Genomic DNA, 25,736 nt, shown 5'->3' on the forward strand with positions numbered 1-25,736 from the left:
GTGGGAGTGTCGGCTTTCGATGGTGACATCAACATGCAGTAAATTGGTTAATAGACCAATAACAAAGAGAGATCCAAACCTCTGCCAATAACAGCTAGTTTTCCCCTCCCTACCAAGACAATATTCAAAAATACGCATAAAGAAAATATGCACATTTTCCCAACAGTGGTGTCTTTCCAGCAAGCTGACCTGTTGCGGATAGAAATCAGTGCGTGATGACATAGTGCACACAAAATGTACTTTTTTGCATACGGGTTCATGTACTGAATAAAAATCGAATTACATCGCATTTTCAACTCTACCGATAGTTTTGCCACAAAAACTGTTGCGTTAAATAGCAAATGTGCCTACTCTGGTCTCGGCACATGCGCTCTAGCCAACAGCTGGCAGATACAGTGTGGGTAGGCTGTGCAGGTGAACTAGCCTACATGAGAATATTTTTATTGTCAAACAGTAGTCAAGCTTCGACCATAATGCCACCAGAATAAGACCCTCGATATTTACGAACAAATTATGGCAGCATTTATAAAATTGTACCGAAACTTCCTGTTTCCATCACAGCTGTCGTGATTTGATTTTATACAGTATGACTTACTCGCATAAAAACTGGATGGAAACTTGGTTAGTCCTAGCAAAATTCTTGCTTGAGAATTATTTTTAGGCTAAACAGCTATTTCTTTCAACAATTATAATGGAAATCTATTACAGTAATATATATATTTTTAAATAGCTGCATTGGGCCTTTAACTAGTCTAGATCCACTTGTAGGTTCTTGTGATTCAGCTATATGCCTCAATCCCAGATGAATGAGAGATATTGCACCATCTTGAATGATGAAGTCCCATTTTTCCCATTCATTTGGAATTACAGGATTTAGCTGAATCTTCACAACTGAAGATGGGAGGTGGGACATGGACTCTTATCTAAATTAGGCAATTCATTCTGGAGTGAACCATCACTTTACCCTGTACACATATTTATTCACATAAGTGAGCTTTAAATGACACATTCAAGTGCTAGTCGGAAGTAGGAAACTCAAATGTTAACTGGTTGAACGCAGCATGTGTAACTGCAAACAGTTAGCAAGTCAAACATTTCTGAGTTTCCTAGTTCCGACTAGCACGTGAACGCGGCATGAGTCCAACAACAAGACTCAAAGAGTGATTTGTAAGGTTTTTAATTAGAGGTGACTATTTACATCTAAACAGAAAGTCAGTTACTAAAATTCCACATTTCATTAAAAAACAAAGTAAAACTTAACAGGTACACTTTCATATTCCCATTGTTGTAGTGTTTAATCATACAGTAATATTTTGTGCTTAAAAAAATAGCAACCTATAATACTTTATTATATTTAACATTTATTTTCAAATAATAAGGAAGAAAAATATATACACAACAGTAACCTAAATGCATCTGTACAGCAAAGGACCCTGTAATCTACTGACCAGAAGACAACGCATGATACATTTCTCCAGATAAAAAAGTATGTTCCTGCTGAAAGGATTCCCTGTCAACCGTAAAATCCACTAATTGTGTTTTTTTCATGTTTGATTATGGTAACTGCACTTTGATACATTCTGTAAAGATTTGTAACAGTTTAACTTTTGTTCTATTTAAGATGCCATGATCTTGATCTTAGCATTTTAAAACAGCTATTCATTGCAGCATTGCATGGTTTGACCTATGTAGAGAAGTACAAAAAAATCAAATAAAAAAAAGCGTAAATAAAAAATTAAAATGTGTTGATTCAATAATTGCACTGTGTGTTGGCTCATGCAGCAAATTGAAGAAATCTGCGATATGAAAAACCATCATTATACTGTCACAGCATGGAGATCAGTGTCTGGCCAAAAAAATACAAAATAAATACAAAAAAGAATAGCACACCAACAACCTCCTCATTGTTTTCTTTCCTATGACTAGTTAAAGCTCAAATGCTCACCCCACGTCACAACCAAATACAAATACAGGCAAGGCAGGCTAGCGGTAAAGAACGTTGGGCCAGTAACCGAAAGGTTGCTGGTTTGAATCCCCAAGCCGACTAGGTGAAAAATCTGTTGAAGTGCCCTTGAGCAAGGCACTTAACCCTAACTGCTCCTGTAAGTCGCTCTGGATAAGAGCGTCTGCTAAATGACTAAAATGTACAAATGCACACTATAAAACAGGTTCAAATAAAAGCGGTAATTTCTGATGTGATCAAAATATTATGCATTACAGTTGTCATTATTAGAACTCTCCAAAGTTTCAGTCTAAGAAATCACAGCAATCTATACACAAGTACACAATTATCCCAGAGCTTTTCCAGTCTTGGGAATGGCAAATCCCACAGTTTTCTTCCTCCTCGTCCTCTTCTGCAGCTTCAAGTCTCTAACATTTATTATTGTTTATTATTGTAGCCGTCTTTATTATGACTATTATTACTGTAATGTTATTACATTTACATCTCTGCAACATGGGTTAACTGTGCCATACAGAGTAAAAGCAGAAAAAAAGGCAACATCGAAAGAGGCGGCAAAATGTCGTTGTCAGTGGAACCAAGTCCCTGAGGGATAACACACGTTGGCAGAGTGTCTCCCAGTCAGCCCGATCGGTCAAGCCCCTCTGCCACCTCTCCACTTTGTTGGCACTTGGCTCCCCTACTGTCCGGGAGAAATACTGCATCTGGTCCTCAGTCCCCCTGTTTTTAGTTGAGTCAATTCCCGGGCCTTCCTTGATGATCTGTACAGTACATTCAGCAACATAAAAAGGCAGTCTGTTTAGGGAGCACCAAGACCCCGCGACTCCTCTCCAGAGACTCTGCCGGCCGCTGGTTAAGTACGTGCTTTCCAGTATGGGGTGGATGCTAAGGCCGGTGGAACCTAAAGAAAGGGACATCAATTATAAGTTGATCAATCACAACAACTCAACAAGGTATTTTCCGGCTGTGTAAGAGCCACCAATTAAAGGGACCGAAACAAATGTCTTGGTATGTTAATTCAAGATCTATATTATGTAATGGTGTATATAACTTCATGTTGTCCATAGGCTGAGGAAGTACCTTGTATAGATCCTACTGTCTTCATGAACCTCCATTTCAGAGCTCTTAAAGTCATTGAGCTCCTTCCGAATAGCAGCCTGGAGGAAGGAGGGAAAGTTAACTGTATTAAGACGCATAAGACAGCATCTAAATGCTAAAGTAAACACATAAATATATACTTCCTTTACTGGTCAATAAGACATACTGGTGTCAATAAATAAGTGCATTACAAGCCGTGATTTAGGGAGCTATGAGTGACAGCTGATTGTACCTTGTCGGCGGGTGTTAGCTTGGTCCAGGGCTTGTCCGCGCGCCGATCGTAGTCATTGGCTGTGGTGACCTCCACATACTCGTGGAAGCGCAGGATCTTTCTGGCCTGTAGCTCAGCAACCGTGGGCCTCTGACTCAGCTAGAGGAGGAGTTAAATACAGAGTTTAAAGGGATACTTCGGGATTTTGGCAATGATGCCCTTTATCTACTCTCCCAGAGTCAGATGAACTCGTGAATACCATTTGTATGTCTCTGTGTTCAGTATGAAGGAAGTTAGAGGTAGTTTTGCGAGCCAAATTGGTATCCACAAGTTCATCTGAATCTGGGGAAGTAGACAAAGGGCCTCATTGCCAGTATCCCTTGAAGAGGACTACCTTCTATCTTCTCTCAGCTCGTCTTATAACAATTCACTCTAGCTAATCCTCTGTATGTAAATGTTCTGTTAAGCGAGAGAACTAGCTTATAACAGGTAACAGTAGTGAGTGTGTGTGTCACTGGTCTTACCTTCCTGGTGAGCCTACGTTTGATCTCTCGGACCTCCGCCTGCCTGTCTACCTGGTTCTTGGCTGGAAAGGAGAGAGTGTGTCAAACCAACGTTTAGAACCCTGTGCAGACATTCACCAAATTGTGCAATTGTTGTCCATTTCACAAAAATGGGATTTTCCAATGGGATTTAATAAAAGGTACTAGGTACAAATACAAAAGTACACCGATTGAGAAATGTGTTTTCCTAATCCACATTGATAAGAAGTGGCATCATGCTCTTGGAATGTGGCCTCATTTATATAAATAACAAGAATCCTTACTGAGAGAGAAATACCAGTGGGGATTGAGCAGTGATTAGGTGAAAACCTAGGCCCCATTCCAATTCCATAAAAGTGCATTATTCCTTCCTCCCTTCCTTGAAGTTATCCCTGATCAGACGTGATCGGACAGGTGAAGGCAAGGGCTCCACGCCTCCACCACAAAGCTTTCACCTGTCGCTTCATTCCCATACTCAGGGAAGGAAAAATTGTGATGGAGAGTTGGAAAGACTTACGTTGAAGGATGTTTCTCTGCTCCAGCTCCTCTGCACTCGGTCTCTGGCTGAGACGCCTAGAGGATAAAAGTTAGAACATCAGCATCACATCAACCTTGTGTTAGATTTGGTGTATCTATGTGGAGAGAGAGAAGAGAGAGAGAGGAAAGAGCGAGAAGAAAATGATAGTGAGACTGTGTGTGTGTGTGTGGCTTTATCGATTACCTTGTGAGTGCAGAGCCTATTTGTGTGCGTATGGCCTCCCATTGCTCCCTGCTCTGCCACGTCAGCCCTGTCGACCCTTGGTGTGTGTGTCCCGGAGTGCGACCTCCCGTGTGACCGCTGGACTTGTCCTCCCGAGCATCTTTCTCTGGGGCATGTCGGTTACTCAGTTTCAAAGCTAACGTGTCCTTCCTTCTGACCCTGCTGGCCAAAGCACCTGAACAAGAACCACAGAGAGATGTAGTCAGGTATACAAAGATACATAGGTATCCTGTGTCAGGTATATACATTAGATAAGATAAAGATACATAGGTATCCTGTGTGGCTCAATTGGTAAGAGTGCAGCTCTAGCAACGCCAAATCGGGGGTAAATTCCCGCAGGGATCATAATCACATACAAAAGTTGTATGCACTCTACTGTAAGTCACGTCTTCTAGGTGGCATATTTACTTTTACAGTATTTTTAAGAAGCTGCCAATATCATATGTATATACTGTATTCTATACTATTCTACTGTATCTTAGTCTATGCCGTTCTGACATTGCTCGTCCATTAAAACTAAAAAAAAAGGAAATGTCCTCTCACTGTCAACTGCGTTTACTTTCAGCAAACTTAACATGTGTAAATATTTGTATGAACATAACAAGATTCAACAACTGAGACATAAACTGAACAAGTTCCACAGACATGTGACTAACAGAAATTGAATAATGTATTCCTGAACAAATGGGGGGTCAAAATCAAAAGTAACAGTCAGTATCTGTTGTGGCCAACAGCTGCATTAAGTACTGCGGTGCATCTCCTCATGGACTGCACCAGAATTGCCAGTTCTTGCTGTGAGATGTTACCCCACTCTTCCACCAAGGCACCTGCAAGTTCCCAGACATTTCTGGGGGGAATGGCCCTAGCCCTCACCCTCCGATCCAACAGGTCCCAGACGTGCTCAATGGGATTGAGATCCGGGCTCTTCGCTGGCCATGACAGAACACTGACATTCCTGTCTTGCTGGAAATCACTCACAGAACGAGCAGTATGGCTGGTGGCATTGTCATGCTGGAGGGTCATGTCAAGATGAGCCTGCAGGAAGGGTACCACATGAGGGAGAAGGATGTGTTCCCTGTAATGCACAGCGTTGAGATTGCCTGCAATGACAACAAGCTCAGTCCGATGATGCTGTGACACACTCCCCCAGACCATGACGGACCCTCCACCTCCAAATCGATCCCGCTCCAGAGTACAGGCCTCGGTGTAACGCTCATTCCTTCAACGATAAACGCGAATCCGACCATCATCCCTGGTGAGACAAAACCGCCACTCGTCAGTGAAGATAACTTTTTGCCAGTCCTGTCTGGTCCAGCGATGGTAGGCGACGTTTTTGCCGGTGATGTCTGGTGAGGACCTGCCTTACAACAGGCCTACAAGCCCTCAGTCCAGCCTCTCTCAGCCTATTGCGGACAGTCTGAGCACTGATGGAGGGATTGTGCGTTCCTGGTGTAACCGGGCAGTTGTTGTTGCCATCCTGTACCTGTCCCACAGGTGTGATGTTCGGATGTACCGATGGTGTTGTTACATTTACATTTTAGTCATTTAACAGACACTCTTATCCAGAGCGACTTACAGTTAGTGAGTGGATTACATTATTTAATTTTTTCAGAGTCAGTAGAAAGGCCTCTTTAGTGTCCTAAGTTTTCATAACTGTGACCTTAATTGCCTACCGTCTGTAAGCTGTTAGTGTCTTAACGACCATTCCACAGGTGCATGTTCATTAATGGTTTATGGTTCATTGAACAAGCATGGGAAACAGTGTTTAAACCCTTTACAATGAAGATCTGTGAAGTTATTTGGATTTTTACGAATTATCTTTGAAAGACAGGGTCCTGAAAAAGGGACATTTCTTTTTTTGCTGAGTTTATTTATTTATATATTCTTAATTCCATTGCTTTACTTAGATTTGTGTGTATTGGGTATATGTTGTGAAATTGTTAGATATTACTTGTTAGATATTACTGCACGGAGCTAGAAACACAAGCATTTCGCTACACCCGCAATAACATCTGCTAAACACGTATGTGACCAATACATTTGATTTGATTTTGTATCTGAGTATAAATGTTTATCCATAAACCAATTCAAGTGAGACTGAGATACATACTGGGTGGCGGCTCATCCTCCTCATCCTCATCTGAATCTTCATCCTTATAAAGCACTGGCCCGTCCGAGTCGCTGTCGTCCCTTTGCAGGTCCTGCTCTTCTTCCTCCTCCTCCTCACTGCTGTTGGATCCCTCGGGGATGACGCTGATGCCCACCATGCACCTTCTGCTCCGTGGCTCCAGCTCTGGCTGGGGGAGCTCCCCATCGTACTCCTCCTCCTCTTCTTCTTCATCATCCTCCTCAGAGTAGTCATCCTCAGCCCTGATGGAGAGAGAGGAGGGAGAGAGAGAGAGAGAGAGAAATGGAGCGATGGAGAACAGATGAGATTTCAACAGAAATAGGAAAAGCCGCCAGTCACATATAATTATTGATGGAGCTGATAATAAATCATTGGCATCACAGAAAGATTGTGTGGCTAGATCCTTTCATAAGTCCTAGACAAGGTCTTGCCAACTTTACACCTAATTTCTCAGGTGTGTGTTTTACTCAAGTCTAGAACATTGATGAAATATCCACAGTGACATATAGGACTCACAGTTTCAGAGGCTGGATGCTGACAGCTAGGGGCCGGCCACGGTCCCCCTGGTACTCGGGCGGTGTCTCGAAGAGCAGGGAGTGGGCTGAGCGCTGGGAGACGTCGGGGTGTGGCTGGGCCGGGCCGGGGCTGGACAGGGCCCTCTGGATCATGATGTGCAGGGGGACGGGGGCCGGACGCTGGGGGGGCTCACTGGTGGGGCTGGGAGGGTCAAAGAGCAAGGGCTGGGGGATGGGATGTTGGTAGGAATGCTGGTGGTGGAGGTAGTGCGTGTGCAGATGCTGGCGGGGGGGAGAAGGGGGGATGTGTGTGGGTAAGGGCGGGGACGGGGGAGGCATCTGGAAGCCCACTGAGTGGTTATGATGGTCCTCAGGAGAAAGCAGGGAGGGGGAGGAGACAGACTGAGTGGACACAGAGGGGTCCTCCGGGTTGCGCTTTGTGACAGGGGTGGTCCTCTTGGGGGGCATCGGTGGGGAGGGCTTAGTTGACACAAGGTTGGTACCGGCCTGGGTGAGGTCGCCTGTGGGGTGGAGAAACACCGTTTATTGAATGTGTCACACACACACACTGATAAACACACATGTTCACTTACTTTTTTTACCTAAATCTGGGCTTTCAACCGTGGATCAAGTGATTGCACATGCTTGTTTATGTCTCCATTTACTTGTAAGAGGAGCCCAAGTAACATGGGTGAGTGCACATGAATGGATATACACACCCAGATCACATGACTGAGTCCACATGAATGCATAGATCCACAAGCCCAGATCACATGACTGGGTCCACATAAGTGCATCCGACAGGGTCTTACACTACAAACGGGTGCATGTGGCAATCAAGGTTACAGTGAGGGTTTGAATAAGTACACATGCTCTAGAACACACACAGACCATATACAAATCCAATTGGCCAGTATGCATCCATCGCTTCTTAGCATCTCTGAACTGAGAATTATGAAAAAACCCTGTTCAACCAAGCTGGAATAGACATTTCGCGATTGCATGCAAACCTTTAAATCCGTAAGCTCAATGCAGTTGCTGATGAATGTGTCAACATGAAATAGCATTAAAATACAAAGCCATGAACACACACCGCATTGGAGTACAATAGATCACAGCAGCTGACTGATTGAGTGCCAGACATGAACCATGCAATAGACTGGACTGGATTATAACATCAAGCCCTTTATCTGCCCTTCTCTCGCTCCAGAGCAGATGTGTGGATTAGCCTTTATGGGGCAGCCCGGTCTGTGCTGCGCTGCCACAGCTAGCCATCACGGGAGACTCTGTTACTCCCCCATTCACATACCAGAGGTGGTAGTACACATATGGTGCTCAGACGCCCACGTACACCCACTTACATGCACACACACACACCCCTCACTCTCATTCAACCTTCTTACGCGCATGCAGCCTAACGTCGCATGAGCAGACGAGAGCGCTCAATCCAGGCCGTTATAGGTTAGTCCAGCCAGGTAGCGTTTGGCATGAGTCATTTCAAGTCAGGATGATGCAATATGATGACGATAACAGGGGGGGCACACAGCCACACACACAATGCAGGCTCGGGAAGACGTTAGAAAGACAGGGTGGGCACCGTTGCTGCGGCGATGCCAGTGAAGAGGGGCATTGGTGGGCATCCTTTGTTTTACCTGACCGCAGGCCTCTGCCATCCCGCCGGCACAGGTAGACAGGGAGGGACAGGTAGACGTCATAGTCGCCCTCGCGTTTCCAGCAGGACCAGTAGAGGGGCAGCTGGGAGTCATTCTGGTTCTCACCCCCCTGTAGAGTGGAGGCTGGCGAGGGGACGAGAGTCACGACACGCAGGCCTTCAGCTCTCATATAGGCTGGCTGAATGTATACACTGTGTATAGGGTAACCAGATGTCCCTGATTTCCCTCAATTTTTGTGGCCTGTCCCCGGCTAGAGCTGTCCCCAAAAATGTCCTCGATTATCCCTCAGAAAGAAAGACGCAACTGTGAAGTTTAAATTGATGTTGATATTTCAATAATCAAAACGCTGTATCCAGTCAGATTTGCATGTAAAAATTGTCTATCCCTGTACCAAACTTGTTTGACCATTTATGAGAACGTTTGATCATTGATACAAACATGTAACCACCGCATGAACAACCATGCCGACCAGGCTACTAAACAGGTGATTCTAAAATTACTAGCCTAGGAAAACTGTGGAGGGGTAATCCATTTCTGTGTTATAATTAATACAAGTATTTGAAAGGAATATAGCGAAAATTGATAGTTAACTATAGTTCCATACCATTTTTATTTTATTTAATTTTTTGCGCAGCTAGCCCCATAAAGAAAAATCCCTGATTTTCATTTCCAATATCTGGTCACCTTAACTACACTTATACCAGGGTGGTGTTCATTAGGGCACACCGTAGCACAACATTTTAAAAACAGTCCATTTAGTCCTTCCTGGTGTGGTGTCTAATGAACACGACCAAGGTGGATATGCCTACACTGAATCCACTACCAGCATCCAGAACAAGAGGGTCTGTGTAATTAGAGTACTGCGCTAAGTGTCTAAGGGGCTTGCCTGGGCTGTGAGAGGGGCACCAAGTGGGGAAAGTGAAGAGAGGTAATCAAAACTCCTACAGTTTAAGACAATAACGGAACGTATTGTAATTGTACCATATTAAGAATGCAGAATGTTTATCAGCAAAGCAACTTCCTAATGCTGTTTCTCCTTCCTGCTACATGACTACATCATGAAAAGCCCCCATTGTTCAGAGTATTCTATGCCCCATTTTTTTATCATATCCGACATGGTTTAATACATCGGAATTGTTTACATAATATGACAGCTGACATTCTAGAACGTGCATATGAAATAGCTTGACAGACTATAGATTGCGAAAAGGTGACACACAAGCGCACAGCAAATTACATCCAAGCCTACTAGCTCCAGGCTAAATTAGAGGGAATATATACAAAAAATGTGTTTAAAACAGTCCTAAGGGAATAGGCGTATCAGATCTCAAAGAGAACAGTGAATAAAGTCAGGCTCGCCTGAGGAGAAATGCCCCTGGTAAAAACAACAACAACAACATTGTCTTCGCATGGAGCTGAGCAGCAGCAGGCTCAGAGCCACCAGTCAGTGGTGTCCTGGGAGAGTACAATGCCAGGGAAAATCTGCTCTGCTGCTGCCGTCTAAAATAGTTCAGTCTTATTAAGTCATCGGCTGGGGAACAGCTGCTGGAGCCGCAGGGTTAACATAATTATTATGATGAGAGTGGCAAAGTGTATGTGTGTGTGTGTGTGTTTCATTGTGTGTGTGTGTGTGTGTGTGTGTGTGTGTGTGTGTGTGTGTGTGTGTGTCTGTGAATACGCGTGACATGCACATGTCCCTTGTAGTAATGCCTATGCATGTAACGCGAGTCTTCTGCAGGCATGTATGCATATAAAAAGTGACTACATGTTACGCGAGGAAGCTCCACTGATTGTGCATGTGTGCACGTGTACAAGTGAATATGTGTGTGTGTATCGATGCAAGCTGCACCTGGTCTCCTCTGTCATCTCATTGGCTAATTCCGCCATCCCATGATTAAATGGGCAGCTGCGGTCCCTACTACTACAACCACCACAACTAGAACTACTACTCTACTAATTTGTAAGTCGCTCTGGATAAGAGCGTCTGCTAAATGACGTAAATGTAAATGTACTCACCCAACATGGCCGCGTTGCCGCCCCTGTTGACTGGCTTGGGCGGGGGGAGGGGAGGCTGCTTGGTCACCTGGGGGGTGGAGGATGGCACAAGGGACACTATTGCTGAAGATTGGGGGTTGGCGCCTGCAGAGGAGACATTTCGGGCAGGCTTTGCAACTGCAGAGGAAGAAGAGGAGGAGGAAGAGTACGTGGTTGCAGGGTGGTTGGATGGGGTGCGGGGTGAGGGTGACCCTTCGTTGCCGGGCTCGGGGGTGGAGCTCATCAGCCACTTGGGGGGCATAACAGACTGTTTGGGGGGCAGCGGCTCTCGGAGTGTGTCCCGCAGCGAATCTGGGTCAGGAACAAAATGGCTATCTGATTCTGCAAAACACACAGCACACAAAGCACGTTACATAACATACATGTGTTAAAGAAAGAACACTTAATAACTAATCATCATCATGAGAGACACAGGGGCGCATTCGTGTCAAAGACAGTACACACAGCAACTCGCTACACACTGCTAGCCTTTTTGGAGCGTGTTTGTATCTTTTCCATTATTGAAAGAGCCAATCTCATCACATTATGCATCTCCCTAAAAAACATAAATGTTTCAGTCTTGGGTTGGAGCACTGAGCCGATTTGTGCCATTCACTTAGCCACTCTAGTGTGTGTGTGTGTGTGTGTGTGTGTGTGTGTGTGTGTGTGTGTGTGTATCAAAAAACTTGTATGAGATTGTCATTATCAGGGGATCAGTTGTGAAGATAAACAGTGCTGTAATTACCAAACCCCCTCCCCCCCTCCCCTTAGCCCCCCACCATGCTTTTTATCCCACGCCATTCCTCAAAGCTGAAGTTTGAAGTTTTTTTTAAGTCTTTATCACACGCTGATGTCACAGAGAAAATAGGAAATACAGTGCCTTCAGAAAGTATTCACAGTCCTTGACTTTTTTCACATGTTGTTGTGTTACAAAGTGGGATACTTTTTTTTATGGTCAATGATCAACACAAAATGCTCTAATGTCAAAGTGTAATATACAGTGGGGCAAAAAAGTATTTAGTCAGCCACCAATTGTGCAAGTTCTCCCACTTAAAAAGATGAGAGAGGCCTGTAATTTTCATCATAGGTACACGTCAACTATGACAGACAAATTGAGAAAAAAAAATCCAGAAAATCCCATTGTAGGATTTTTTATGAATTTATTTGCAAATTATGGTGGAAAATAAGTATTTGGTCACCTACAAACAAGCAAGATTTCTGGCTCTCACAGACCTGTAACTTCTTCTTTAAGAGGCTCCTCTGTCCTCCACTCGTTACCTGTATTAATGGCACCTGTTTGAACTTGTTATCAGTATAAAAGACACCTGTCCACAACCTCAAACAGTCACACTCCAAACTTCACAATGGCCAAGACCAAAGAGCTGTCAAAGGACACCAAAAACAAAATTGTAGACCTGCACCAGGCTGGGAAGACTGAATCTGCAACAGGTAAGCAGCTTGGTTTGAACAAATCAACTGTGGGAGCAATTATTAGGAAATGGAAGACATACAAGACCACTGATAATCTCCCTCGATCTGGGGCTCCATGCAAGATCTCACCCCGTGGGGTCAAAATGATCACAAGAGCGGTGAGCAAAAGTCCCAGAACCACACGGGGGGACCTAGTGAATGACCTACTGAGAGCTGGGACCAAAGTAACAAAGCCAACCATCAGTAACACACTACGCCGCCAGGGACTCAAATCCTGCAGTGCGAGACGTGTCCCCCTGCTTAAGCCAGTACATGTCCAGGCCCGTCTGAAGTGCATTTGGATGATCCAGAAGAGGATTGGGAGAATGTCATATGGTCAGATGAAACCAAAATATAACTTTTTGGTAAAAACTCAACTCGTCATGTTTGGAGGACAAAGAATGCTGAGTTGCATCCAAAGAACACCATACCTACTGTGAAGCATGGGGTTGGAAACATCATGCTTTGGGGCTGTTTTTCTGCAAAGGGACCAGGACGACTGATCCGTGTAAAGGAAAGAATGAATGGGGCCATGTATCGTGAGATTTTGAGTGAAACCCTCCTTCCATCAGCAAGGGCATTGAAGATGAAACGTGGCTGGGTCTTTCAACATGACAATGATCCCAAACACACCGCCCGGGCAACGAAGGAGTGGCTTCGTAAGAAGCATTTCAAGGTCCTGGAGTGGCCTAGCCAGTCTCCAGATCTCAACCCCATAGAAAATATTTGGAGGGAGTTGAAAGTCTGTGTTGCCCAGCGACAGCCCCAAAACATCACTGCTCTAGAGGAGATCTGCATGGAGGAATGGGCCAAAATACCAGCAACAGTGTGTGAAAACCTTGTGAAGACTTACAGAAAACGTTTGACCTGTGTCATTGCCAACAAAGGGTATATAACAAAGTATTGAGAAACTTTTGTTATTGACCAAATACTTATTTTCCACCATCATATGCCAATAAATTCATTAAAAATCCTACAATGTGATTTTCTGGATTTTTTTTTCTATTTTTGTCTGTCATAGTTGACGTGTACCTATGATGAAAATTACAGGCCTCTCTCATCTTTTTAAGTGGGAGAACTTGCACAATTGGTGGCTGACTAAATACTTTTTTTCCCCACTGTATATTTTTTTTTACATGGAAAATAAAACTAATATATCTTGATTAGATAAGTATTCAACCCCTTGAGTCAATACATGTTAGAATCACCTTTGGCAGCAATTACAGCTCTGAGTCTTTCTGGGTAAGTCTCTTAAGAGCTTTGCACACCTGGATGGTACAAAATTTGCCCATTATTCTTTAAAAAAATTAAGCTCTGTCAAGTTGATCATTGCTAGTCAGCCATTTTCAAGTCTTGCCATAGAGCCAATTTAAGTCAAAACTGTAACTAGGCCACTCGGGTACATTCAATGTTGTCTTGGTAAGCAACTGCAGTGTATATTTTGGCCTTCTGTTTTAGGTAATTGTCCTGTTGAAAGGAGAATTTGTCTCCCAGTTGCTGTTTGAAAGCAGACTGAACCAAGTTTTCCTCTAGGATTTTGCCTGTGCTTAGCTCTATTCCATTTATTTTCATCCTAAAAAAAAACTCTAGTCTTTGCCGATGACAAGCATACCTATAACATGATGCAGCCACCATGCTTGAAAATATGAAGAGTGGTACTCCGTGATGTGTTGTGTTAGATTACAGGCTTCCTGTACAGGCTTCCTTCTTTGCATTCTGTCATTTATGTTAGTGTGGAGTAACTACAATGTTGTTGAGCCATCCTGAGTTATCTCCTATCACCGCCATTAAACTCTGTAACATGGTGAAATCCCTGAGCAGTTTCCTTCCTCTCTGGCAACTGAGTTAGGAAGGGTGCGTGTATCTTTGTAGTGACTTATTTAGGCTTGCCATTACAAAAGGGTCGAAAATGTTTTGACGCAAGACATAATTCCACTTTGACATTATGGGGTATTGTGTGTAGATCAGTGACACAAAATCTAAATGTAATCAATTAAAAACTCAGGCTGTAACAACAAATGTGGAAAAAGTCAAGGGTTGTGAATACTTTCTGAAGGCACTGTAGGTCAAAGAAAACCAAGGGAGAGAGAAAAGGGGAGAAAAGGAGAGGGGGAGGGATGAAATGGAAGTGTCAGAAGTGAGAGAGAAAAGAGACAGAATCGAGAGAGAGAGAGAAAGCGAGGAGATGATCTAAAAGAAACAGCAGACACTAAATTCTATTTAGCTCAGTGTGTAATAGCTGGAATGGTATCAATTAGCTTTAGCTCGTCAGCAGAGTTACGGTTGAGCTGACAGGCATTAGCTTTTAAGGGCAGGAATGGTTAAAACGATAGTGCCGCATTAATTACGAAAGGAAGAGAGGATGAGCTATTCCCTTTATTCCCTTCTGTTCCTGAATAAGACGCATAGCTGGAGCAGGACTCAGGGGAGCAAAGAGGCTCTGAGACTCCTGTCTCTATCTGGGCCCAAACCAGAGTACTGAAGACGGAGAGAGGGTTGGGGGTTGGGGGGGGGGGGGGGGGGGCAGAAGTTGCCCTTATGCACAGATCTAGGATCAGCTGATCCTTTTCAAATCTTCAATTAGGGGTAAAAACACAAACCTTAGATCAGTGTCTAGGGACAGCTTCATCCTACTCCACAGAATAAGGGTATGTGTGTCAAATCAAATTTGATTGGTTGCATACACATATTTAGCAGATGTTATTCCGTGTGTAGTGAAATTCTTGTGTTCCTAGCTCCAACAGTGCAGTAATATCTTACAATTCACAACAATACACACAAATCTAAAAGTACAAGAATGTGTGTTAATAGCTCACCTCTACGGGCCCTTCCCTCCTCTGCGGATGCGTGCCGGGGAAGGGTGGGCTTCCATGCTGTCTCAGCGGGGCGACTCCTCCTACCGTCCTCTGATGGCGCCTTCTGCAGGCCCGGCCGCTTGTCTCCGTCAGAAGAGTGGAGTCTGCCCCCGCGTCTCCCCTCCTCCCCCTGGTCCTGTCCCATCCCCTGCGCCTGGCCCATCCCCTGGCCCTGCCAGGCCATGTTAGACTTCCACTCCCCCTCCCCCTCCCCCTGGGATCGTCCTCCTCCCCCTCCTCGCCGGCCCTCCTCCTGCTGTCCAGAGCCTCTGGGGCCACCCTGGTCCCCATGGCGGTCTCCGTCCGAGGGGAAGCGGACCCGGCGGTCCTCTGGCTGTGGCAGCCAGGCTGGGTTAATCTTCAAGTCTGATGGGTTCATCCCAGAGTCGGCGGTGGGTCTTGTCTGGTTATCCTGCCCTCTGCCCCCTCCACCACCTCCACCCATGGGCAGGGTGTGGCCATTCTTCACATAGGGCTGTTTGGGGCTGTGAGGATCGTCCCCTTCTGTCACAAAAATGGATACAAGCAGTGAGACTTTCCATACAGAGACAACCGTCACTCACACATGAGAAGATCTATAAACTAACACTACTTTGAGTCACCAACCAAGTGTGAGGGAGGGGTTAGTCAGAAATCTAACAAAGCCATTATCTCTACTCAAAATGTTCTGCATATTTGAGTAGAAATTGTCAAATTTATTTGGCTTGTTGAAATAGGGTACAGGATGGACTTTTGGATTGGTTCCCTCAGTGCATCTGGACATGATTTCACAGCCCCCTTCAGAATGTGAGGTTTGAGAAAGGTATCCTAACTGCCAACCCCTTTGGATCAGAGCTCTGCCCCTGGAGTGAAATATGTTTAATAAATGGACCTCTGCAACACTGACGCCGGCAGAGTGAGTAAGAGCACAGAACACACTGATTTAAAAGCTATTTCGCTGCAGGGCGCAATTCGTTCCCCTTTCCCCAGCTCAAGAAAAACACCATGTCATTTTCTTCCCAAAATATATAGTTATACTGTTGAAAAGGGAGCCTGAGAGTTGCCTTTCTTCAACTGCCATTGAGTGTGCTGAATATGAAGCTGTTACGGTCATCGACTATGCTGTCTGTGTAGGTATGATAGCCCTGGACTTTTGTCTGATACAGATAAAGCCATTTCCAATTTTCTCCCTCCCCCTTGGCTGCCCTAACCCTTAAATGTTTGCTGATCTGAAGGGTCTGGATAGGTATATGCAGGGTAGTGGTGGAGCGTCCACCATGTTGCTTACAACTTACAGATATAGAAACATTGAAAGGTTAGGGGCAAGAGGAAGGAGTAGGGAGCCAACTGGAACTGGCTGATTGAGTCATGTGGGGATCAGGTGAGTGAATGACATCAACAGTGGCTGCACTCTTACCATTCTCCGGGAGCTCCTTCAGCACTCCCTGTTCTATAAGCTCCTGCCTCGGTCGCCTCATCGACATCTTTCTCTCCAGAACTGCCGTCAACACACAGAATTTAAGTTTTTTTTCCCCAGATTTATTCCAGATAGCATATAAAACCGAAGATAATACTTCAAATTTGAGTGTGTCATATCACGTTCCAGAAGTCAAAGATGTAAGTTTACAGATCTTCAAATAAAAAGGATATTATTCTAACCACTATAACAATTGTCTTTTTTAAGCAGACTGAACTGGACACACTGGAAAAAGCCATGGCATGTACATAACATCACCAAGAGACAGGAAAAAGCACACTGAAAGGCGTTTGATAAAGATTGAATACAACACATAGAAACGAACAACCACAATGAAGCCGGAACACAAACCTTCTGAAGTTTCCGTAAACTTCTCGCTGCTTTTCTTCTTCCTCCACTTCCATGGTTTGAAGATCTTGCCAATGGTAGAGAACTTGCCCTTGCCCTTGCATGGGATAGGGGTGCCGTCCCCATCTCCCCCCGTCGTGTTGTGCAGGTGGTCAACTTCATCATCTGGAGCAATAGAGTCAGAGAGAGAAGAATGGAGAGTCAAGAAACACGGTTGAAATATGACAACCACAACTGGGCATCTACAACATAACAGCACAGAGGGCTGAGCTAACCAGAGCCCAGACATTTTCACAGTAGAGCATTAGCCTAGCTGAGCTAGCATGCACACGGAGTACAGTGCAGAAGAACATTAGCTTAGCTAGGCTAGCCTGACACCCATTTGAACCATGAGTAAAGAACATGGGAGGGCCAGGCTCATTAGGAAGGTTATTATCTTTAGCTCAGAGCTCTGGGACTGTGTGTGTTTTGGCAGGGTGATGGTCATGTACTCCTCCAAAGCTCATGTACTCCTCCACACATTCACAACCAAGTAACCAACAGTTATGTGATGGGAGAGTCCCTCTTGCACTGGCCTCCGTCCATAGCTTCCCACAGTCAAGAGTCTCACATTCCTCCCTACTGGGAGAATATTGTTATCAGCCTTTCAACACCAACAGGCTATGTGGAAGCACACAGACACACACTGCACTCTATATGCTTTTTCACTAACAATGTGGAGTCATACACCTTTAAAAATAATTTGGAGGTAGGACTCTCTCTTTGGCCTGAGTGTGTCTCTCCCCGAGACACGCATAGACATCCAGCTGCCATGGTAACAGCTCAGGTGATTGACAGGCTGACTGACAAGGTGCTGACCTTCACAAGGCCTGTCACAGAACATCTGTGGGGCCAGGTTCCTCTAAGGTTGAGGTTTTTATTCAGCAGACATAATATTTACCGTGTAGAGAGAGGCTGGGGCAAAACAACCAACAAGTCCCACAAACACAGGATGTCCTGGCAACAACACTGCCCCAGCAATTCAGTTCCCACGACAATGCATGCTTACATTTGACATTTTAGTCATTTAGCAGACGCTCTTATCCAGAGCGACTTACAGTTAGTGAGTGCATACATTTTTCATACTGACCGCCCGTGGGAATCGAACCCACAACCCTGGCATTGCAAGCGCCATGCTCTACCAACTGAGCTACAGGAGGGCTTATGGGCAGATATAATAATACTATACAATACCTTCCTTCGAAAGGCCAGAAGTGGAGGTAGAGGAAACATGCATGTCAAAAGGTGGAAATGGAGGTTATATTACTGAGCTAGTCTACCTGGGTGAGAGCTCAGGGTCCAGCTTCCACGGTGGTGGGACTTGAGGCAGCATGCCATGAGGAAGCAAAAGGTTGTGTTCAAAAACTCAAACACTCTTGTCCCTAGTCGATCCCAACACCCTAGGTAGGGCTGGGGGCGGCTGTGACAGTGCAGAGACCCACAGGCTGCTAAGCCACATGCGGACAAAACAAGTTCAGAGGCCAGGTCCAAACCATGTACATCCAGCTCCTCTGGAAGTTACAGAAACCAGTGGATTCTGTTCATGATGTCCAAAGAACGAGTTGCTAAACGCAGTGGTCTGTAACACATACACTCCCCTGGTTCTCCTACACACAGGCACAGCAGGCTCTGGCAGAGCGGTCTGCCTCTGACAAGGAGCGCGGCAGGCAGGCAGGTCAGCTAAATCCACTCAAGCAGGGTAAGTGCTGGCTGTGCTGGGCTGACACACTCCAGATCCACAGTGGGTTGACTGACTGATACTACCAGAAACACAGCAGCAGCAGCAGCACATTCACTCCATTCAGCTGGTAGCAAGAAATACAGTTTATCTTATGCCGGAGATTGGAAAGGTGACCAAATGGATCCTTCCTATACCCATTTTTTTTGTCAAAAGGGTGCCTGAAGAGTGAGTGGAGGTCCAGTGTGTGTGTAGGCTGTCTGCAGCTGTGTGACTCGGACAGAGGAAAGGGGGGAAGGTCTGGGAAACACAGGGAGGAAACGGCACTCCACCCTGATCCTAACTGTGACAGAGAACAAAGACAACCTCCACCCCTCACACATCTTACTGTACCGGACATGGAAACCGAGAGCCTGTTTCAACTGATAGCCTGTACTGTAGGCTATGAAGCACACAGGACAGAATATTAAGTGATAATGCCAGAGAAGCCGGTGTTTGGAGCATATATCGGCACGGGTGTTGTTAGAAAACCGTGCCAATATATCCTTCAAACACCGGCTTTGAGGGCATTATCACTTTTATACAACGGGTTACCAACCTATTCAAATAATGAATGACATATTTTCATTAAAAACGTTATTTTTATGAATTTATTCATACTATTTCATCCTTCAACAAGATATAGTCCCGAAACAAATCTAGGGTTGCTACCCAAGCCGGCTGGTCGTTCATTCTATCGGTTCGGTTGCTAGAGACGCGACCCAGTCGTTCGTTCTAACATTTCCATACTGGCTGGCAACGTTCTTATCCCTTGCTTGCTAGCTAGCCAACTACGGCTAACATACAGTCACGTCAAAAAGTGCAGCCAGAAGAACAGCAAAGTAGATTCATTTGCATTTGTTTAAGCTGTTTTCTAGTGACATTTATTTGTATGCATCCATAACTATGAGCTAATGAGGCGCGATTTAACCTGGCATAGAAAATGTGCTCACTCGTCAGGACACTGTCGTTCAGAGGAGCTAGACAACAACACAGCTAACACAATCACTTCAAACTGAAGCTGGAAAGACTGCAAACTAGCTGCACTTCGTTTCGTTTTAGCTTTTTTCAATTGACATTTCTTTGTATATGTCCATAAAAATGATGCCAGCTGATTCATGATTTCGACTGGCTGAGAAACGCTGCCTGCCTGTCTGTCTCATCCCGACACGTTCATTACTATGGGACAACTGGAGATCGAATTTGAATATTGAAACAATGTTGCAAATGTCAGATAGACAGACAGCAAGGTTTATACAAATCTCCGCTGTTGAAAACTAAATGTTAGTCTAAAAGAAATGTGGGATAATGTCTAGATGCTTTTTATAGTGGAGATCAAGTATATAAAGTGCCTGGCTGGGCTGATGAGACAGTGGATAGCGCAATCAGATGGAACAGAGTAAATAGGCATTTTAACGTCATAGATTTAGCCGGTGGTAATTTGTGGAATAGACACCGGCTGAAATGCGGTTTTAACCAATCAGCATTCAGGATTAGACCCACCCGTTGTATAACAATACCATAAACCCTCCATCATCATCATCACTCCCTTCTAAATCAACAATCACCCAGACCTCTTGAAGAATCCTTAGATGTTGTGTACAATGACTTTATGTAAAAACAAATGACTCAGAGAGGTCTGGATGTCAAGTTCAAAGTGAATGATGCGGTGACAGCTAGGATACCAGGCTAGACAGTGCTGTCCAAATCAGGAAGCCAGCCCACCTAGAGCTTGCCAATAAGGAAACAGGGTCAGACTGGGTCGTCACTAGTTATGTTACGTTCCCCAATAAGAAAAAAAATAAGAAAAATAATCGCTGCTCAACAGAAATAGGGAACTAACAAATGAGCCTCTGACAACCAGAACAAAACAGGTGGGGTTTTAAAATGGGTTCTGAAAGGCATCCATAGGGGTGCCTACTGACTGGGTGATGGCCAAACAAACTTGAGTAGGGTCTTAAAACACCCACCATGGACGCCCACTAGATTTGCCTTATAGCGGACAAACTAAAGGAAAAGAAAACCCACACCAACTTAGGTAATGGAGTGCAAATAAACATGGCACAAACCAAACAGGTGAGACAAGATAAATATAGATGCCCACTGAAGTGTTGGCTCTGTAGCTCTTAAATATCACCTGAAACTAACGACTGACTAATGAGGTGACAGGTGCAACACATCCTGACCAACGAGGATAATTCCAATCAGTGCGCGTCCACACCTAAATACAACCAACCTCGAAAACGAAAATCAAAGCCTGTAACAGTTACCACAGCCACAAAGTCATTAGTTCCACCTATTTCTACAATGTGATTTTAAACCTAACCTTATGCCTAATCTTAAATTAAGATCAAAAAGCATTTTTTTGTGAATTTGTACAATATTGCCAATTTTGACTTTGTGGTTTTACGATCTAGTGGAAACCGCCAGATTGGGATGACCTCAAAGCAATGCTAATAGCCATACCTGCTGTCAAACATCTTCCACACCTCAGACTAGTGATGGGAAGTTCAGCTATTTTTACTGACTACGATCTTTTCGACTCGTTTGGTCAAAATAACGAATCTCGACTCATTTCGTTCATTTGAGTCAGTAAAGCCCAGAGCATGTAGGATCCTCTACCGGCGAACGATGAACTGAAGACTTGAAAAAGTCATGATTCTACAAGCTTCTTGTTCACATGTCGTTCACCATAAGATGTTTGCTTATTGGAGCAGTCATTTGTGACTGAGACTTGTAAAAGTGTGCTTTAAACAATGTACATTTGTTGATTTCTAGGCATACAAACAATATTATTTATTGACACATTTGAAACGAGGTCTAGTTGTGGCCGCAACCGGACTAGATTGTGAACGACTCTTGGCGGAATGCATTGCTTTACTGCCGTGAGGGTGATAAGCACAATATTGTTTGCTAACTGCAGCACCTCAAACGATTTGTTCTCGAGTTCAAGTTTGTTGAGCAGAGGCGGTGTGTGTTTTGGTTCTACAAAGCTGTGCCCATCATAACATTCAATAATCAATTAATTGCACCATGCGATCAATTATCAGTTCTAAACATGTATTTTTCTTCTCTATGCTGCCTGCGCGCATTAATGACAGACAGTTGTTGGTCGGAGCACGTCTCAGGAGCCGGAGAATTAATCCTGCTGTAGAATTAATTGCGGCCAGCAGTTCAAAAGAACGACGAAAAATGAACGAGTCACTCAGAAAAACGAATCATAACTATCGAGTCAATAAAAAGAGTTGCTCAAAAAAATCATTCGAACTGCACATCACTACCTCACACCAAGTCTCCCTCCACAAAAAGAAAGAGGCCTGAGTAGTGGTCATTAGGGAACATTTTATTATAAATGTCAGTGTCTAGTTGCAGATGGTTCTGCCAAAAAACTGCAAAAAAACCTAAAAGCTATTAAATCCATGTTTTGTACCGCACGCGGAGGTTCTTCTCCACCACACATCTAGCATTTCCCAGCATCTTGGCAGGAACTAGTCCCGCAGAGAGGTCAAATACTTATTTCCCTCATTAAAATGAAAATCAATTTAGAACATTTTTGACATGCGTTCTTCTGGATTTTTTTGTTGTTATTCTGTCTCTCACTGTTCAAATAAACCTACCATTAAAATTATAGACTGATCATTTCTTTGTCAGTGGGCAAACGTACAAAATCAGCAGGGGATCAAATACTTTTTTCCCCTCACTGTAGTAGTAGATGACAGCAAGTCACACAGTGCAACTAAAACAAAGATTTACACCCATGCAAGAGGCATTTCTCACTTGATACAAAACATGGTTAAAAAATTTTTGGGGTGGAACCACCAGCAACTGGACACGGACATTTATAAGATAACCCTGTACCCGAAACGAGAACAAAGAAAGTAATCGCCAAGAGCAGGTTCGTTGAAAAATCTATGGCGCCGTTTTGTAGAAGCTAAACTGTAACGTTGAATATGGAAACATAGTTATCACATATCTCGCGTAACAAACTGTAGCTAATTATGGTTTAGCCTCAGCCCCATGACTCATTGACTCATAGCAGGAGCAGTCAGGTGAGCATGTGGTGGAGAGCAGATCGTGTTGTTTTAAGGGCCTCAGCAGCAGGCCAGCTGCCTCGAGCAGCCTGATCACTTACATAATAAGAGTCTGCTTCCGCAAGGAAAGCCCCACCCCCTCCCTCCTCATTCCTAAACTAGTCACCTTCCATGTTTTGAAATGGAGCCTAGATAAGCTTTGACTAGTGGGTGGTACAGAGAGGTAATTCCAATACCTAAAGTTGTCGGTTGAAAATATAGTTATTTCTAAACCTGGTTTTGTGTACTTGTACCTACACACAGGATCGGACTGGCCATCTGACATTTTAGCCTAGTGGGCCTGTCTAACTTTGTAATTTTTTGGCGCAATATGGTCAGTAACTGGTAACTGGCTAATAACTGGTCCAGTGTGGGGTCCTACAGAAAAAAAATTATCCAGTGTGTTAGAAATGCCAGGGCCGATTACTCGCTGGTTGCCATACTTCTCTATACAATAACCCAGCAAGACTACCCAACCTCATAGGCTTAACCTCCGTGGGATGACAGACCACAACAATACTGAGGGAAAGGGGGATGGAATGGCTCCAAAAAAAACACATAACGCCCTACACATTCACAGACAGACAATCCTATTTCCAGTAATCCCTCCGATTATTTTTTCAATATCTCAGTTTACTGCCGCAAACAGTGAGGCATGTGTTTGTGCGGCTAATCTTGTTGTTTTGCATATAGCACGTCAGAAGGGTATCCTGCACTCAGTAATGTGGGTGCACGCACACACACAACTGATTTTCATCCACCTGATCCCAGTGATTTTTAGCATTCCCTGTGGTAAAAAGACAGAGAGAGAGATAGAGAAATAAAGTGTGCAACATTGTTGATTACACAATCTCCAGCCCCCGCCTCTCCTCTGCCCTCTCTCCTTCACTCAAGCGGCGCAGCTAAGATGTGGAAAAAAACTAGAAAACAACACTAAGGATCATTTTATAAGTGAGTGAAAGTGTTTGAGTGTATTTATAAATGTGCGTGTGTGTACTTGTGAGACTGATTATTGAGCATGTGTATGTGAGTGACTGAATGAGTGAGTGAGTAAGCTAGAAACTCACTGCTGCGGTGGATGTGTTGGTGTTGGTCCTGAGCTGGGGTCTCCAGAGGAAGGCTCTGTCCCATGATCCAGCCCCAGAGGGGCCTCTCTTGCTCTTTCTACCCAGGAATAGGCACTCTGTGCTGGGCAGAGTAGGAGCACACCTGGTCCACAACTTGTTCAACCAAGTTCCCTGGTCTCCTCCTTTCCCGGACACCTCTGTCTCCTTCGCCAGCAACTCTGTGCGACTTTCTTTCCCCTCTACCTCTTTCGATATACTCCTCCCACTCTCCCTCCCACTTTCGGTCTCCGTAAGACCTACCCTCCCTGCTCCCTTGAAGTGCTCCCCTCCCTCTCCCTTTCTCACTGACCCTCCCTCCTTGGCTCTCTGGGCCGGGTCAGCATTCACCGACGGATGCCTATCATTGCTTTGAGCTGCACTGGTGGTGTATAAATATGCATTTGTATTTTAGAGTGAGTGAGTGATAAGATGGGATTTACCACAACAGAATTGACCAACATTCTCTGGCTAACCTCTCAGGCTTTAGCCCTTCATATATGCCCACCACAGTTCTCCACTGGATATCTTTCCACTTTGAAGGGGGCACTCAGCAGCTTAATAAAGCAAAACCTCCCAGTAGTAACGAAAGTAGTTTCTTGAACAGCGGTGGGCTCTGACTGCACATGTGACCTGACAGTGGCCAGATCCAGGTCAAAGGTTAAATAAGGACACCCACTGAGGTATTCATATTCTTTCTCTATGGAGCCACCATATGGATGTACAGCATGAGCAGTAGGGCTGAGAGGTGTGAGTATTCACAGAGAACTGAAAGGATGGGCAGTGGGGCCCGAGAGAGAAAACGAAAAATCTATATATAGAAAGTAGTACCTTCTATATCTCACTTCCGACATAGAAATTAAATTGTTTAAAGCCGGAAAACCAGAGCAGGTACAAAGCTACTAGCTTGTCCTTTGGGAGAGAGATCTATTTCTATCTGTGCCCTCTATCAATGGAGATGTAGTTCAGATAGAGAGAGAAGGAAGTATCTGCTCTGAGACCACACAGCATTCCAGCAGCAGAGACGTCTCTAGTACTGCGGAGTTGTAGGAATGGGGTGGCAGGTAGCCTAGCAGTTAAGAGCGTTGGGCCAATAACAGAAAGGTTGCTGGTTCGAATCCCCGAGCCAACTTGGTGAAAAATCTGTTGACATGCCCTTGAGCAAGGCACAACCCTAATTGCTCCTGTAAGTCTCTCTGGATAAGAGCGTCTGCTAAATGACTAAAATGTCAATGTGAAAAATGAATGCACAATGGCTAGCCATTCAAAATGGCCGCGTATGCTTCACAAAAGCCTTCTTAACATTCATTTCCAGTCAGCACTCATGACAGAGCTACAACTATCTACTTCACAGAGACGGTGCTGGTTAGTTCCATGTCATTTCAGCAAGCCATGACACCCATGTTTACCTGGCCACTGTTTCAAATGCTTACTTTTTAGCATGAGAATAGGATATGAAGAAACAATACTCCAAAACGCAGCTCCATACTATACTGAACAAAAATATAAACGCAACATGTAAAGTGTTGGTCCCATGTTTCATGAGCTGAAAGAGAAGATCCCAGAAATGTTCCATACGCACAAAAAGCTTATTTCTCTCAAATTTGTGTGCATCCTTGTTAGTGAGCATTTCGCCTTTGCCAAGATAATCCATCCCCCTGACAGGTGTGGCATATCAAGAAGCTGATTAAAAAACATGATCATTACACAGTTGCACCTTGTGCTGGGGACAATAAAAGGCCACTTTAAAATGTGCA

At 44.5% G+C, this 25,736-nt stretch overlaps 1 protein-coding gene across 1 annotated transcript; it reads right to left on the minus strand.

The window, feature by feature from the left end:
- Positions 1-1,161: 1,161 nt before the first annotated feature.
- Positions 1,162-24,007, minus strand: LOC311111666 (phosphatase and actin regulator 4B-like; the record flags this gene model as incomplete). Its single annotated transcript, XM_084154455.1, has 14 exons — positions 1,162-2,861; positions 3,041-3,117; positions 3,291-3,428; positions 3,794-3,855; positions 4,329-4,384; positions 4,533-4,746; positions 6,682-6,941; positions 7,216-7,735; positions 8,867-9,010; positions 10,904-11,263; positions 15,208-15,750; positions 16,643-16,723; positions 17,054-17,215; positions 23,944-24,007. The coding sequence occupies 14 exons, from the start codon at positions 24,005-24,007 to the stop codon at positions 2,846-2,848; spliced, it is 2,697 nt and encodes an 898-aa protein (XP_084010581.1). The 3' UTR covers positions 1,162-2,845.
- Between the last annotated feature and the right edge of the window lie 1,729 nt (positions 24,008-25,736).

This window comes from Coregonus lavaretus (assembly GCF_964263955.1).
Source record: "Coregonus lavaretus genome assembly, chromosome: 3".
Taxonomy (NCBI): domain Eukaryota; kingdom Metazoa; phylum Chordata; class Actinopteri; order Salmoniformes; family Salmonidae; genus Coregonus; species Coregonus lavaretus.